We start from the raw sequence: 15,667 nt of genomic DNA on the forward strand, positions 1-15,667 counted from the left end.
GTGTCAACCCGGTCCCGTTTTCATACGGGTGGTCTCCTTTCGATACTCTGCTCTACTTTTGTCGAGCAGGATCCGAACACTCAAAAGGGGTTACTTCTCTAATACGTTTCGTATAGCAGTACTGTACATTCCTTTAGTCTATTCATCTCGTTTCCATAGAAGATATACATTTTCTAAGTATTTGTAATTGCTTCAAATTACAAAGTGTTAAAACGTATGCTGATGAGGTTCGATTACAACGTTTTATTTCATTTGTCTCGAGGCCACTTGGTTTCTTGCTGGCAGTCACGATTGGGTTGTTTTTCCCAATGGAAATTTCGGACACTCGGAGGGAGGGTGAAAAACGTTGGATGGATGCCGGCGATCATTATCATTAACGCGGTCGTACGACGAACGTGTAACCCGGGCCAGCGAAGCATAGATAGAGCTACGAAATATTAATCTCTCGTCGGGTTAGGCGAATGTATTTTTCAAAATTTCAACGTGCCGTTCTATAATGCTCCAATAGTTAATGCGGAACCATTAGTCAAACGTCGGGGCTCGTGCACACGAAAAGAGAAATTTCGATTTTAAATCGCTACATTTATCATGCAAGCAGGCGCATATGACACCGTTCTGATTTTATTTTGTTTCTCTTTCTTCCCTCTCCCTGGCTTCCATCTCTATACGTTTCAACCCCTTTTTTCTTCCCTCTCTCTCTCCCTCGCCCTCTCCCTCTTTCTTTTTTTCGAGGACCGCTGTAATGTATGAGCTACTGGTTGCGAGTTGTTCCCCGTTTTTCGAAAACCGATCAGCTAATATAACTTCTAGCCGTATTTTGTCTCCCGACTCGTACGTAATGTACATCCTGTATTCCACTTTTTCATTCAGTAACGAATATTACAAAATTGTCGATTCACTTAAATAAGATCATTCTTTCCATTACATCCATCGTCGCGAAATATTCAATACTTTTTTGTAATTATATAAAGTATTGTGAAAACTGAATTCAGTAAATAAATAAAACAAAAAGTACGTAGATTGAGTTATCCTTAGTTCGTGACTTTAGAATACGAGAACGATGGTTTATGAAGACTTGAGTGTTTTCAAGCGATTCAGGGAAAATCGATTGATCGCCACAAAATGGCAGTTAAATGCGTACGAATGATTTCTGGTCCCATAAACAGTAACGTACATATTTTCCAAAAGCGTCACCTATACCTAATCTAAAACCCATACTTGTCACATCCCATAAAGTACGCTTCCATTCATCCTTCCTCGTAAACATGCTATCAGAAAATAATAAAAACGCCAGGAGAAATCGGTCTGATTCCGCGCAGGGAGTCATAACGCATCGGGGCCGCTCGTAAATTTTGGACGACGTTCCACTCTTCTATTTACTTCTCCTTCATGAGAAATCGATCAAAGTATAACGCAGGTATCAAAATCGGACCTGACCGTATGAGACCTATCAGAAATTTCTATTAACAGTCGAGGGTCGTATCTATAAAAAGTGAACATAATTGATCTCCGGTCGAAACAAAAGGTCGTTGCCCGTCAAAGAGAGGAGGGTAAAATTGGAAAATTATTCAATTTACTCGAGCCGTTGTTAAATCACTTCGTACAATATCTTAATTACTAATTACGAGGTCATAATTCAGAGAAGCGCCTTTGGAAATTAGCCTTCGACCGTATCCTCCGTGAACTAAGATTTCATGCGCGAGTAACTCGCTACACCTTTGATCGTTTCTTCGCCACAATTACCTGTCAGTGCAAGGATAGGTACGCCCATTGTTACAGCTGATCAATTAATTACGTCTGGCATATTAACAACGTTTTCAGCCTCACATAGAATTAAAATCATAAGCGATATTCTCGACTGAAATAGCCACCTACAAGTTGACAGAAGACACATGCAGCTGTAGTTGTCAGATCCTATACGATTTCTTTCCAAGTCCACTCATTAAAAAATAAATGGACGAAATAATTAGTCGATTACTCCTGAAGTTCGAGATAGAAAAAATTATATACGACCTTTTTTGTAGATAACAGCAGTATCTACAACTTTTACTTGAAGAGTTTTTCTAAATTTTCAGAAAAACATACATAGAATCTTTCTTACATACGTATATCAAATAACACTCAAGCTCGCATTGATGACTCGAAAATGAATGTGTTTTGTTACCATTTGCATATATCCCGATTCACTGACGCACAGAGCGATAAACAAATGTATAACGTTATGAATATTCATGATCGTGATGAACGATGGTCAATCATGAAACATAAAGGCAGCTCGTTTACACATTCGGCAACTATTTTATTAACAGTTGAAGGTCAGAAATTTGGATATCTATTATCGTACGAGGATTAATTGTCACAATTAATCATGCTGGAATCTGTTGTATTATCAATTAATTTCACAGGCTGGATAGGGACGTGAAGGGTAGCCTGGCAATAGACGATGGGCGAACACTTCTGCGAGTGCTCAGCCACAATCTCCGCAGGTACAACGTGATCGTTGAAGTGTTCGAGGTGGCAACCGGGGGATAAAAGGGGTGACTTCCTCGGGGAGGTCCGCGAACGGTAAACAGAGCGTGATCCCCGAAATGATCTTGCAAGTGTGCGCGCGGAACAGCGGCAGACGCCGTGTGGGAAAGCACGAGACGGAAAACGGATAAAACGTGGCTGATTTATTTATCGAATCATAAATTACCAGGGCTACAATACGTGGCAGAATGCAAAAGCCCGCGCGTCTCTACGGCGCGGCGCGGCACGGCGTGTTGCTTTTCTCTCTGTTCATCCCCAAATGGTGGATCGAAAGTACGGCGAGCGGTGAGCGACCGAGGGTGTAAACGTAACGCGTGTTTGCGTTGCGTGCTCGACCGGAAACACGATTTATACGATGCAAATTAAATGTGCACGGTACACACGCGCGGCCGACTAACATTCGATCTACGACAAAACCCCCTGATAAATCTGCGATAGATCGAACATTTTCATTACCGTATCTCCAACTTGAAATTAATTCTTAAATACTGGGGGTCGGTGAGAAACTCTTCTTCTAACAAGGTAAATATCCCAATCTCAATTTCTACTCACAAGCTTATTTTTCTATCATTTTAAGATAAAATAGAATTAGAGAAAAAGAAACCGGTAAGCAGAAATCGTGACATGAATACAAATCGAGGCATTTACTATGCATACAAATGAATACCTAATTCATTGGGAGATCTAACGAAACGTCTGATTAGAGTTGCTATTTCTGTTGTCAAATTATTTACAATTATTTTTATTAGACGAACTCTGCTCTAGCTGTTGTCTCTTGTGAAAGCAGATACTCGTTGCCGAAGCAGGCAAATGTTTCTACGATGCGATTGTCCGGTATATTTATGAGCGATTATTGCAGAGGACTTAGTGGTTCCGAACCCTTTACAAATCAGTATACTGGATAAACTGCGATCCATTCGAAACGCATGCGGGGGATTCTACACGGTCGTGACCACATGCCCACCAATTAGATACGCGGGATTAAATCATTGTTACCGTTCATTATTCATTTTTCGCATCAACAAAACGCCTTATTCAATATCACAATAGAAACTGTTTTTTAAATAAAGCATACCACGTTTCGAATATTTTATAACGAAAAATACTTCAGCGAACGATTCGAAAGAAATCGAATATTGTCGAGATCCATGTATTATTATTCTGTTGGTGTTTGAGAGAACGAAAAACAGCTTCCTACCTGCTGACTGCCCGTTGAATAACCAATTTATAACATGTTACAAGTACGATTTCTCTTTTAATGCGACTTCGATGAATACCTACCCCGGTTACCTAACTGCGTGTTGTGACAATGTTTAGGGAACATTTTGGGGTCTCACATTTGTGTACGCTCCCCCTTTTTAGCCGGCTTTCATTGTACAACGAAAACGTATATCGGTCATTGACAAATGGGAGATATTAATTTTAACGTGCCAGAATTTCACGTGACATCCGCGTCATGGGACACGCGGCTACCTCCGACTGTCACGTTCATTCTCCCTGTGTTACTCTCAAAATTTGCTAGACACGTTCAGATAATTTTGAGTCGAATAAAATTGTAAAATCTATGAACCACTCGTTTCTAATATCGCAATTAATTACATTAGAACAATTTATAACTTTTAAGTGGCATTACATTAAAGAATCTTACCGAATGGACAGGATCAACACTGTTCGTACATTATGTGTGCATAAACGAGTAATTAATTAATTGCCACGTAGGTATCGAATTATTTACGTGGATGTAAATAGTTGAGACTTCGGAGAGGTAAGGCCGCGAGAATGGAAGCAGACTTATCAGACGGAAATACGTTGGAAAAGGTAGGGCGACATTGGAAATTGAAAAATAGTGCCTTGGGCCGCTGTCGTTCACAGTGATGGTTCCGTGACAGCCAATGTAACGCACGAATTAACGAAATAATTGATTTTCATACCGTTCGGAGTAACCGGCGCGCGCAAAAGACTGAGCGAGCCTGATCGCCGAACCGAGGAGATATTTTCTCGATTTCCTGACCGCAGGTGCATCCACATTACTGCATCGTGTATAAAACAAAAAAATCAATTTCGGCCTTAGGCAAGTTTTCCTTTACATCCTGAAAAATCCTCGATATGAGATCCGTCTAGTTTAACGGTACGCGCTCCTCTCGCGAACTATACGGAAAAACTTTGGATCTCACAAAGGCGAACAATTTTTTAACAACTCTGAGAAACATTTTCTCTGTCGGTGTGCATTGCTCGATAGACAAAGCGTGTTTTACGCTTGACGCTAATAATTCGGCGGAATTAAATAAATCGTCGTGTCTCGTAACGCTAATAGGTAGAGCGAAAGAGATTATTCATAGTCGGGCTGGATAATATAAGCCGACGAGCATGCCGTTATATGGATCGGAGGTCGGTCGAAGGAAGAAAACGAAGACGGAAAGAGAAAGGAGGGGAGGGAAATGGAGAGAGAACAGATTTATATTTGAAATTAGATTAAGCTTCTGCGCTTGAAAGCTATATAAACGCCCCTCTAGCCGGCAGTGCCGCGTGCGTTCCGCGTTCCGCGATCCACTAAGAGGAGAGACTCAATAAACCAACCACTCACTCTTTCTTCCTTCATCTTTTTCTCTTTTCCATTCTCTTCCGTCCTCCGTCTCTTTCTCGTTCAAACAGAACCCGACTCCATTCCTTTCCATTCTCTCTATCTTTATTTGGTACCAATAAAACCATCCGTCGAATCGTCTTATTTTCTTTTCCTCTCTCGACTACGACCTTCCTCGTGTGTTTTTATTTTCCACGTAGGAATAACCATTCTCCTTATCTCGTATTATCCATTCGAGAATCCCAGGATATGCTCGTATTGTTCCTGTAAGAACTACACGGAATCCACACATATTCGTTGTTTGCTTTGCTCGCGATCCTTATTTTCATACCGGAAGAGGTCTAATTCGTTTAATAATTTCATTGTTATCTGCTCCCCCGTTTCTTATAGCTTGAATTTATATGCTTCACATTAATTTCTCGATTCATTAGCCCAGTAAAAATCATTATGGGTTTACTAACATATAGTTTATAAAATATATCGTTTTACAAATTATATTTTAATAAACAATAGATATTCATTGTGAATTATTGGATATATATTATCTATTGGTAAATCGACGATGATAAATTTAATTAACCGTGTTTGTCTTCACATGGGAGTCTGTAACGCACCTGGCCCTACACCGTAGCCGTAGCCTTGTGGACCGAAGTTTCGGACGTAACACTCTAAATGGCGGGATTGACTGGTGATTATCAGAAAGAAAAAGGTTCAGATATTGAATTTGGGCATAAGACAAGTCTGAATTGAACTAACGTTTGCAATAAATTTCTCCACAATTTTCCTGATACGTTAACGATTCCAACGGCTTTCTACAGCAATAACAGCTGAAGCATGTGTTGTGAAACGGCATACCGGATACGATCTTGAACGGAAATCAAAACTGCTCACATGATTCGATATCAATGAACAAAAGACTATTATATTAATCCGCGTGATAAGAATGATCGAGCTCGTATACCTGCATCTCGGCTTGATAGACTTTACGGCCACAGCGCTGGCAATCGAGACCTCCGCCGAAGCATTCGCAAGCAGTCCTCGGGCGGCAACATCCCGAATCCTCCGTTCTCTCGATACTGCAACATCTTCGTGACCTTCCACGACTCGGGCTTTTGGGTCTGGACAAAACGATTAACGTCGAGGACAATTAAGCGGAGAACATGAACGTCTTTACGTAGAGCAATGGGAAGATAGATAGATATTTATAAACGTATTGGGTCAGTGCAAATGCATTTGCATTTTAAGAAAGTGTAATTTAACGAGATATCGTTAATTAATAATGCGAGTTTCAAAAGAAATGAAACTTACTGGCAACAGCACGCGCTGCCGCTGCTACTTCCACAACCACTGCTACTTCCACAGCAATTGCTGCACTTTCTGCTGCAGCAACAAATTATTTGCGGAGAACAGGATCGAGGCGGAGAACAAGGTGAACAGGGTGAACACGGCCGGCAAGGTGGCACCGTGCAAGGCCTCGGTAGGCACGTCTGTCCAGGTTTTCCGCAACCACCGCGACACCCGCCCCCGCAACATCCACCTCCGCCGCAGCCTTGAGGCTCGATGCACGGTTGACGACATCTAATGATAGGTTTCTTACAAATCGGTCGTTCGTTCGCCGGTGGACAGCAACCGCGCCTATCGATGCAAGGCGATGAGCAAGTCGAGCAGGACGCCGTGACCGCACGACACGGATCCCCGCAAGGATCTCCTGTAACATTGAAGTCACAATCAGTATCAGCTCCGATTCTCGACAAATAAATTCTATTTCCTCCACTGAGGATCATTTTATTGTTAAGATCAACTTAGTTGTATTTATTATTTAAAAATTAATTTAATTATTTTATATGAAACGAAGTGATAAAGGATTCCGACGTTCTTCATACTTTTACATTGGCAAGCTTCGATCACTCTGACCGTCCCGCAAGGAAATCTAGGGCGTCCGCACGATCCACCGCATCCGCCCCGCATCCGTTCATTCTCGTCGAGCTCGTTCGATGAATTCGGCCCGCTTTGATGACCGTACGCGTCTTCCTTCGACGACGCATCGTCTTTCTCGTTCATTATCCTGTACGCGCGCGTCTCTGAGTTACCCTCGATGCGATTGTCTTGTCCGCGATGCTTCTCGATGTCATTGCATTTGCTTAACGTGTCTTCCTCGCCGTAGTCCGACGCGCTTTTTTCAAAATGCATTCTGCCACTATCTTCGGTATAATTTACATTAACATTTTCGTATCCGCCGTCGTTTTTACCAACCGGATCGTCCGCTTGCCAAATGTCGTAGGAATCATTGTACTCGTTTCTACAATCGTTATCGTAACAGGGCCGACGATTCTGATCGTTCCCGCGCGTGTCCCCGAAAACGACGTCGTGGAACGAGACTCGTCGTCGGAATGGCAGCGGATTGCGAGGCGGTGGTACCGGCGGATACGCAAATTTTCGTCTTGACGGAATATTGAGACTAAACTCGTATACTGGGTCGTATTCGTTAAGTTTATTATTCCAGGTGATAGACGGTACTTGAGTTCTGTCTGTGCTGGAAATGTCTACGCTTAGAAAGCTTTACTTTGACTGCTGTTCTAATTGAATTTTTAAAGGAAAGATATGAAACGTAGTGATTATGGTTTCGTTGTTCAACGAGAAAAATTGAAAAAAATATCGAGCGGAGGGTCAGAAACTATCGATATCTTACCGATAGACACTGTTCCCAATGAAAAACGTAAACACAAGCTTAATAAATCCAATTACTTTTGTGCCTACGGCTAAACATTTCCTCAGAAATAGTTTAGAAATATCTGTAATAGAATAGGAATACAGGGGATTGAAGAAATCGTATGTACCTTAACTGAGCCTCTGTAATGTTGACTTCATTATTACTAAACGAAGCCTTTGGCTCAGACTGATCGATCTCTTGTTTCTGCGCTTCGAATCGACAATCTTTCGCGACCGTGTTGTCCTTCTGCGACTCCAGAGACAACGTACTATTTTAATAAGAGCGTTATTAACAGATACGTTCTCGGTGCGAGGTCCCAGCCAACTTTCAGATTCAATCAGTAATAATATAGTTCACAACAAAAGATAAATATATGAAACAAGGGTGAATTGGAACCTGCGGAACTTAGAATGTTGCCGATTGTACCACGTAGTCACTGCGGTAGGACTGGGTGGGGGATCACAAATTGTTGTCATCGAATTGACAATACCTAAATTAGCGCACTCGTTTTCTAAAAAATGCTTTTCCTTCTCGTCGAGGCACACGTTCGTCTCCTCGGCTTCGCTACCTCCGCCGCGAAGTCTACACTTCCGGGCGGCCTCGTAACGCTGACCCTTTAGCGACGCGTTACCGATCTCCGCTTCGCAACAGTAGCAATTTAGCGGCTCCTCGGCTGAAACTGCTAAGGTTCCAGGCGAGTGTGGTACTGGTTTGATTTCATGATTCGTAGACGATAAAGACAGGCGAACGTAACAATTCTTGCAATACAATTCACCGAGGTGCGTCACCACGTTACAACTATTGAGCAACTTTCGACAGTTACCTATGAACCATTTAAACACTGATTTAGGCAGCTTTCGGTCGAATAATGAATGAAAACATTACAAGAGGGAATTCGATTTATTCTAATAGATCGATCGGTCGGATTTTGCTGTACTAACGACAAGAGAAACAGAACGTATGCCAGACTTTCCCGAGTGCTAGTTTTTCCTCTGCGAAGTAGACCTCGCGATTACAACGCGGACAAACTCCAGGCATTTATTAAGGAACGTCGTTTACTGCTTGCAGCATTCGAAAATATCGCAACCACGATATCTCTTTGGTCTACTTGGTACAATTTACATGATAAATAATATCTTTCCGTGTCAAACCTTTCCTCGACTGTCCGAATAACACGCGTTTCAACAATCGTAAACGTGCAAAGAATATTTATGAACAAACATTTCACACGCAGTTACTGCCGAACTTTACAACAATAAAATTTGTGTGTAAAAGAAACCAAAGTATACGAATTCTCCAAAAAGTATTTAAAAATGTCGAACATCGATAATTACTAATCAATGAAAAACAAAACACAGATAATTAACAAGCAGATAATAAAATGAATTTTAAAATTTTGATATATTCAAGTAGTAAATTAAAAATAACTTAATCGGACGATAGGCATGATACGCGTCAAAAACAATTTCCGTTATTATTGCTATAAGCGAAATTAAATATTTCTGTCAATCAAGTTTCAAAATACTAATTCATCTTTCGTTTACGTTTATCAAATAAAAACGTAAACCCGGGCTGCGGCATTGGCAAACGTGATAATACATTCGCAGCAAATGTCAAGTATAGCATAAATTACTTTGATTAGTCGAATTCAAAAAAGATAACACCCTCCGTGCACATAATGGCACATGAAGTGCCATCTACGGGGGAAAATATCGTCAAATGTATTTATACATATATATTTACGATGCACTCACCTCAATTGATTTCGTAGGAAATATCATAGATATTTCGAATGAATCATGAAAAACATTAATGTTGTAATATACACTGTTATTATTAATATTTCGATCATAGTACAAAGTTTCAGAGCTCAAAAGAATCAAACAATTTCCTTCACGTAAACGATAAAAATTGTCAAACGCTCATTTCTGTAGAACATTAAATTTCAGATAAATTTATACTCCCTTTAATTCGTTTGTACAGACATAAATTTCTGTTTAAGAAAATGTTTTTCTTACTCTTCTCTCGGTATTAACTCACTGACTTATCAGGATGAGAAATGTTATTTTTCATTTTAAATAAAATTATGGTATTTATATTGGGTGGAGTGTATTTTCTTTCATGTTCGACATAGTGGTAAGCCATTGAGTTAATGAACATACAGGAAAATAGAAGTTACAAACGAATCGATGAAAAATGATCAGACCTAATATTAAAGTGTGAGAATCTCGGACGATCGAGTTTCTAATAAGTGTTCCATCGAACTAACGTCTTTACACCATCCATCGAGTCGCTGTACCATCCCAGCTATTTGTGAACGATCTAATACACGGGGTTGTACCCACGTCATGTTCACTGTTCCTGCTACTTGATCGATAGCACCGCGAACTAAACCTTGAGCCAGAGCTTTCATTACTAGCAGTTCGACTTCACCCAGGGGTAAACGAGTTTCTTGAGAAATTTCCGCAAATGTTAATTGCCTGTAACAACAAATTAAGAATTTATTGGAATACTTGATTAAATAATATTTTCACTGATAAAAGATATACGAACCTGTTATTAGCCTGTCGTTTAAAAGTCATTTCCATGAGACAGAGAAGAGAGATTTTTTGTCTTAACTTCAATTCTTGCGCGGCTAAATCCGCGACTTTGCTCCATTGTGGTTTCAATTTCTCGAGTGCAGGAATGTCACCAGCATTGAAAGCCTGCAGTAAATCGATCAACCAAGAGTTCGATGTGCCTTTTAAGGACTGTAACACTGGATGAGCTAACAATTCTCCAAGATTATAAACTCCTTCACCTAAAAGTGCAGCTAATCCAAGGAAAAACGCATGTTGCTCTTGTTCTTGTTTACTTAAAGTATTTAAGTCAATGCAGCCCAAATATCTGAAATATAAAGTTGTCTATAAGCTTCCAACAGTTCTTGATCAATTGCGATCGAAGCTTTTAATCGTGAAATACCTTAAAGCAGTGCGGTAATACTCCGCATGCTTTCCTTGAAGACGATAAAGCCGACTGGCTAATAAATAAAATCTACCATGAACTGTAGTAATGCCATCGGCATTATCTAACATAGTTTCTACATCCTCTATAATCTTCTTTGTTCTTTCCTGATCATTTAATTTTTCAAGCAATATCTGTCCTATGAGGACTTTACACAGAGAAGTAGCTTCATTGTTGGTTTTAACTTTAGCCTCTGTTTTCTCTAAGAACTTAATCGCCTCCTGTTTATCTTGAAATTGCTGAATTACAAATGCTAGTATTTCTACCAGAGATAAAGGATTTATCCTAAATAAAAACCAGATAAAAATATAGTAGGACAAAGACTTCACTAATCACATGCATGCTAGTGAAAGTGCACAGGTTATGAATTTATATTTTAGAAAAACATATAGTATGCTTACTTGTTTTCAAAGGTAGATAAAAAGTTCATGTACAACTGAACCAATTTATCTCCTTTCTGAAGAGAAGGATGTTTCACAAACGTCTCTAATTTAAGTGTCAACTGATGCCAAAGCCTGCAAGTCACCAAGCAGAGAAACTGGGATGTGATTTTTCTATTAAAATAGCCAGTTGATCGAAAATATTTTTTTAGTTAATACCTCTTATTGTATAACTCTTCAAGTTGCGCCCATTCTGTAGCCAGTTCTTTATCCGCAACATTCTGATTTTGACTTAAATACGTATTAACATCCCTCGATGCCACGGTTGCCGCCATCTTTAATAACAATGACTATAGCCGAGTCAGCGGAATGAATTATACAATGTTCAAGCATGTTCAATGATGACACCAGAGAGAAACTGAGAGTGTCAGAAAATATTTTAAAGAATTACTATTTTATCATTTTCTGAAGGGTTTATCCATACTTCTGGGACATCAAAATCTTTGCAGTGAAACTGGAAATTAAAAAAAAAGAATGCAAATACTGCGACTTGATACTCTTGATAGTTCCAATCCAATGTGATGGCGGTAGCAGTAGTAGCCAGTAGTAGCTAACAGACAAGCGAAACAAAATGTTCAATTAGATATTTCTGTGATTCACGCGATGCAATAGTGTCATCGTCTTTAACCTTACGCGAAAGAAATCTGCGGGTGATAGACTGAAAAATTAAATTTACGTGTTAAGATCGCGAACGGAAAAATGGCAAAATGTTTAGTCTTTGGAATTCTATTATTTCTTATTGTAAATTTAGGTAAGAAAATATCTAAAATAATACGAACAAAGTTTTTTTTATGATAATATACTGGATAATGATCATCTGTTTCTTTTCCATCAGTCAATGATTCAATAGAATTTAACATAACAATGCCTAATTTTTATTTTCTAATGTGATCTAATTGAAAAAGAATTCGGTAAAAGTTTAACATTCTAAATTTGTCTTTGTAGCGGCAGCAGAAAGGATAAAGGACATGATTTACATGAATTTTGATGGAGTTGCTGCATGTTTTCGTAAACACAATGGAACACATCAATTTGGATGTTCATGTAAGCTTCTGATATTCCTGTTTTCTTATGTTACACACAGGCAAAATTCTATAAAACACTTGCTTCAATTACAGCAATTAGATCAGGAAGTGTCGGTGTCATTCATGTAATTGAGAATGAAAGTGACATCAGATGGCTTGAACATAACGCCACTGCTGGGCCTTATACAATAGTCTTGCCATTTTCTATGTTCAGAAAAGATGTATTGCACAGATTATGGCATACGTACAATGTAAATGGAGTTCTGCTTGCTAAGAATTCCAGTCATCCACGTCCTGGTTCTTATTCTCCTGAAGACTCCTGCCCTAATAGGTATTCAGGGTACAAGAAGTGTGATGCACCTTGGAATCCTTATGGATCTTCATTACTTATGGAAGATTGGCCCTTCCCAATGTTTTTCACAGAGGTTCATATTAAATTTGCATATTCTGTAATATATTTCGAGTATGTTCCTGACTCGATAGTTTTCATTTTTCAGAATCAAACACTAATAGAAGCTGTGAAATGGTGTTATTGGAAACATAATGCGCACGACTTAAAGAATCAACAGTACAGATCTCTATGCGCACTGGAAATGAAGTCGTTCATGTTCGCTGCGATCAATTCCAACTCTTGCATCAAACGTAGCGATTTTAATTTGAACTTTCACCCAACACAGTTTTGCGATCCATTAGGAGACAGAAACATCCATTGGCCTTTGGCTCCCATAAATAAAGACAAAAATTCTGTAATATTGGTAATAGCTAGATTAGATGCCTCCTCTTTGTTCGATGGAATATCACCTGGGGCGGGTAACGTTGTCACAGGATTAGTAACTCTACTTGCTTCTGCCTATTACCTGAATGCTCTGGCGAAGGATACCGTCATAAACGGTAAATATAACAATTTTATTTAAAAATAATATATGTGGATATTCTTTAATAGCAGGTTTCATATCTTCCAGCGACAAACGTTGTCTTCTCGATATTAAACGGCGAAGCGTTTGATTATATAGGATCTAGTAGATTAATTTATGACATGAAAGAAGGTAACTTCAATTCGTTAGGTGGTGTAAATTTAAACTTTGATGACATTAAGAGTGTGATCGAATTTGGTCAGCTGAACAAGGGAGAATTGTATCTTCATTCTAACAACGGAGAAAACAATGAAGTTATAATGAAAATTGAGAAAGCGTTAGACGCACATGTTCTAAAAGACAGTGTGCCGCCTACGTCTATACAAAGTTTCTTAGAAGAAAAGCCAAACTTAACCGCAGTTGTAATAAGCAGTCATGGTAAACAATTTAAGAATAAATATTACAATGGGATATTAGATGACGCGGAAAGCCTCGATTTTAATAGGTACATATTCGATCTTCGTCCGTTTCTGTTTCATGTAATTTTTGTTGCACACGTTATTTTTATTTTTTTTTTAGCAATGACACGCAAGGACTTTCAGCAGCATTGGCAAGGATAGCGATTAACGTCACTGAAATTCTTTACGAAGAAGTGACCGGCTTTCCTCCACCTCCCGTGAACGAATCCCTTCAATCTGTCGAAGATCTCATTACGGAAATGTTGACGTGTTACTTGAAAAGCGCTAGATGTAAATTGTTCCAAGCTGCTTCGGCCCCGCACGCCAAGATAGCAAATCAAGTTTTACCGCTGTACGTTGGCGTGCACCGTGTATCGAATCTTGCCACTACGTTAACCAGTCAGCTTCTTGCATTTTTAACCAAGCAGGAAATTGAGAACATGAATGAAACGACTTGTTACAAGAAACACTTCATTTGGATGGCTGGTAACAATCCACCAGGCATCTGCATAAACTCCACCGTTAACTATAGTTTAGCCATGAGCCCAGCATTTAGCATCGATGGTATGTTGACTTGTTAAAAATGCTAAATGCTTCAAAGAATTGACATTATTTTTACAAATCATTTGAACAGGCTATAACATGAAATCGGGTAAGTACTCAACGTGGACAGAGTCCGTATGGGAGACATTAGGCGTAAGAATGTTCCTGAAACCTGCAGCGACCACAGAACAATTTACTATAATCTTAGGAAGTTCGATAACTGGTATATCTTTCATTCTCGTGTGGTTTATCAATTCCCGAGCCGAAATACTATTTAATACGAGGTAATTCAATATGCCTGAAGGATTCATAAATCTGCGTTTAATCGCATTTCTTTTAAGCATTTAATGATGATTGTATTCTAGGAGGGGAACAGATTGCTAGGAATACGCCGCGGACCACATATCAATGACCAAGCTGAGCAATCATCCAGAAGATGAGGATGTTCCAGTAACTAGCCTTTGAATTTATGTGTGGTACGCCCTCGGACAATTTTTATATCACTATAATATTTCAAATACATGTATTTCGATCCACAGACGTCCCATTTAAAAGGTTGTCGCTTATGTCATGATGACTGTTTAAACATTTGTGCACTTGTTGTTAGTATAATGAAGTACAAACGACGACTCGTGCGTTCGCTTAACTTCTCTCCCCCTCCTTTGATATTATCGATAACTACGTGTGTCGAGTATGCACATTGTTTTATAGATGTGCATTATGTGTATTCGACCGAACATATGGGAATTTTTTGAATTCCATGAAAACTTGATACTTATTTGAATGGTATTACGTCTGTATCACGAGATAAGAACATCGGGTTACGCTGGTACTAAAAATTTAATTGAATTCTTCATTTAATTACGTTGTTTCTGTAAGTACGTATTATATTTATAAGCGTAATTAGATAATATGTATTACATCTAGTAATCGAAATAGTACTGTCGACGTAGTATTTAATTCAATGTTCATCTCTCAGTGAAGATTTGTAATTATACAAATGTCGTACGTGCATTTTATTCATGTTTCAGTGAACTGTCAAATATTTAGTACCGACATGTAATAGCTAATTCTAGCTGTTCTATTTTTTTATTTATTCTAGTTATGTTCGTGTTGAAAACACGATTAACTGATACGCAGGATAATTAATACGTCTGATGTGATCGTTGCTCACGACAACCAATATAGATAGTTAATTGCGATTAAAAAATACTTAAGTAATAATGTAAAATACGTTAGAAGAGGAGAGCATCATTCATTAAATCTTTTTCTTCACTACGATCTAAAATCTTTTTACACCAATTACTATATGATTGCTTACGATTTCATAGGTTTTAAGTGCGCATATAATTGACTGATGTCTTGTTAAACGTATGATGTTACATGAGTTTGTCAAGAATAAAATATTTTGTATCGTAAATCTGAATGTTTGAAGTTTAGTCAAGCCCTAACAGTAAAAAATTTATTTTATCAGTCATTCCTCTTAACTAGTTATCTTGTGTGCCTGCCTAATGATATTCTTTA

General features: G+C 38.9%; 3 protein-coding genes across 3 annotated transcripts; 1 reads left to right on the forward strand and 2 right to left on the reverse strand.

The window, feature by feature from the left end:
* Positions 1-5,693: 5,693 nt before the first annotated feature.
* Positions 5,694-9,133, reverse strand: LOC113464980 (uncharacterized). The gene is made up of 8 exons (XM_026817939.1): positions 8,762-9,133; positions 8,217-8,643; positions 7,948-8,088; positions 6,994-7,643; positions 6,419-6,818; positions 6,072-6,228; positions 5,867-5,975; positions 5,694-5,778 (listed from the first exon to the last, which is right to left on the reverse strand). Exons 1-8 carry the CDS (start codon positions 8,856-8,858, stop codon positions 5,702-5,704), a joined length of 2,058 nt encoding a protein of 685 aa, XP_026673740.1. The 5' UTR covers positions 8,859-9,133; the 3' UTR covers positions 5,694-5,701.
* Positions 9,134-9,629: 496 nt separating this feature from the next.
* Rpn9 (regulatory particle non-ATPase 9) lies at positions 9,630-11,538 on the reverse strand. Its single transcript, XM_018033142.1, has 5 exons — positions 11,423-11,538; positions 11,225-11,338; positions 10,782-11,108; positions 10,374-10,706; positions 9,630-10,300 (listed from the first exon to the last, which is right to left on the reverse strand). Exons 1-5 carry the CDS (start codon positions 11,536-11,538, stop codon positions 10,033-10,035), a joined length of 1,158 nt encoding a protein of 385 aa, XP_017888631.1. The 3' UTR covers positions 9,630-10,032.
* A 19-nt stretch (positions 11,539-11,557) lies between these two features.
* Nct (Nicastrin) lies at positions 11,558-15,563 on the forward strand. Its single transcript, XM_018033117.2, has 8 exons — positions 11,558-12,014; positions 12,209-12,307; positions 12,382-12,713; positions 12,786-13,179; positions 13,251-13,647; positions 13,722-14,164; positions 14,235-14,427; positions 14,509-15,563. The coding sequence occupies exons 1-8, from the start codon at positions 11,963-11,965 to the stop codon at positions 14,525-14,527; spliced, it is 1,929 nt and encodes a 642-aa protein (XP_017888606.1). The 5' UTR covers positions 11,558-11,962; the 3' UTR covers positions 14,528-15,563.
* Positions 15,564-15,667: the final 104 nt, after the last annotated feature.

This window comes from Ceratina calcarata, unplaced genomic scaffold (genome assembly GCF_001652005.2).
Source record: "Ceratina calcarata isolate Rehan_Ccalc_2016 unplaced genomic scaffold, ASM165200v1 scaffold140, whole genome shotgun sequence".
Taxonomy (NCBI): domain Eukaryota; kingdom Metazoa; phylum Arthropoda; class Insecta; order Hymenoptera; family Apidae; genus Ceratina; species Ceratina calcarata.

Excerpts from the sequence above, each read along its gene's own strand:
- Rpn9 (XM_018033142.1), bottom strand. The coding sequence starts at position 11,538 with ATGGCGGCAACCGTGGCATCGAGGGATGTTAATACGTATTTAAGTCAA. Across the intron at positions 11,339-11,422 it reads GAAGAGTTATACAATAAGAG|GCTTTGGCATCAGTTGACAC; the intron begins GTATTAACTAAA and ends GGTGACTTGCAG. Across the intron at positions 10,707-10,781 it reads TATTACCGCACTGCTTTAAG|ATATTTGGGCTGCATTGACT; the intron begins GTATTTCACGAT and ends TTTATATTTCAG.
- Nct (XM_018033117.2), top strand. The coding sequence starts at position 11,963 with ATGGCAAAATGTTTAGTCTTTGGAATTCTATTATTTCTTATTGTAAAT. Across the intron at positions 12,714-12,785 it reads TCCCAATGTTTTTCACAGAG|AATCAAACACTAATAGAAGC; the intron begins GTTCATATTAAA and ends TTCATTTTTCAG. Across the intron at positions 14,165-14,234 it reads CCCAGCATTTAGCATCGATG|GCTATAACATGAAATCGGGT; the intron begins GTATGTTGACTT and ends TCATTTGAACAG.
- LOC113464980 (XM_026817939.1), bottom strand. The coding sequence starts at position 8,858 with ATGCCTGGAGTTTGTCCGCGTTGTAATCGCGAGGTCTACTTCGCAGAG. Across the intron at positions 8,644-8,761 it reads TACGTTCTGTTTCTCTTGTC|GTAACTGTCGAAAGTTGCTC; the intron begins GTTAGTACAGCA and ends AATGGTTCATAG. Across the intron at positions 8,089-8,216 it reads CAACATTCTAAGTTCCGCAG|TACGTTGTCTCTGGAGTCGC; the intron begins GTTCCAATTCAC and ends TTATTAAAATAG.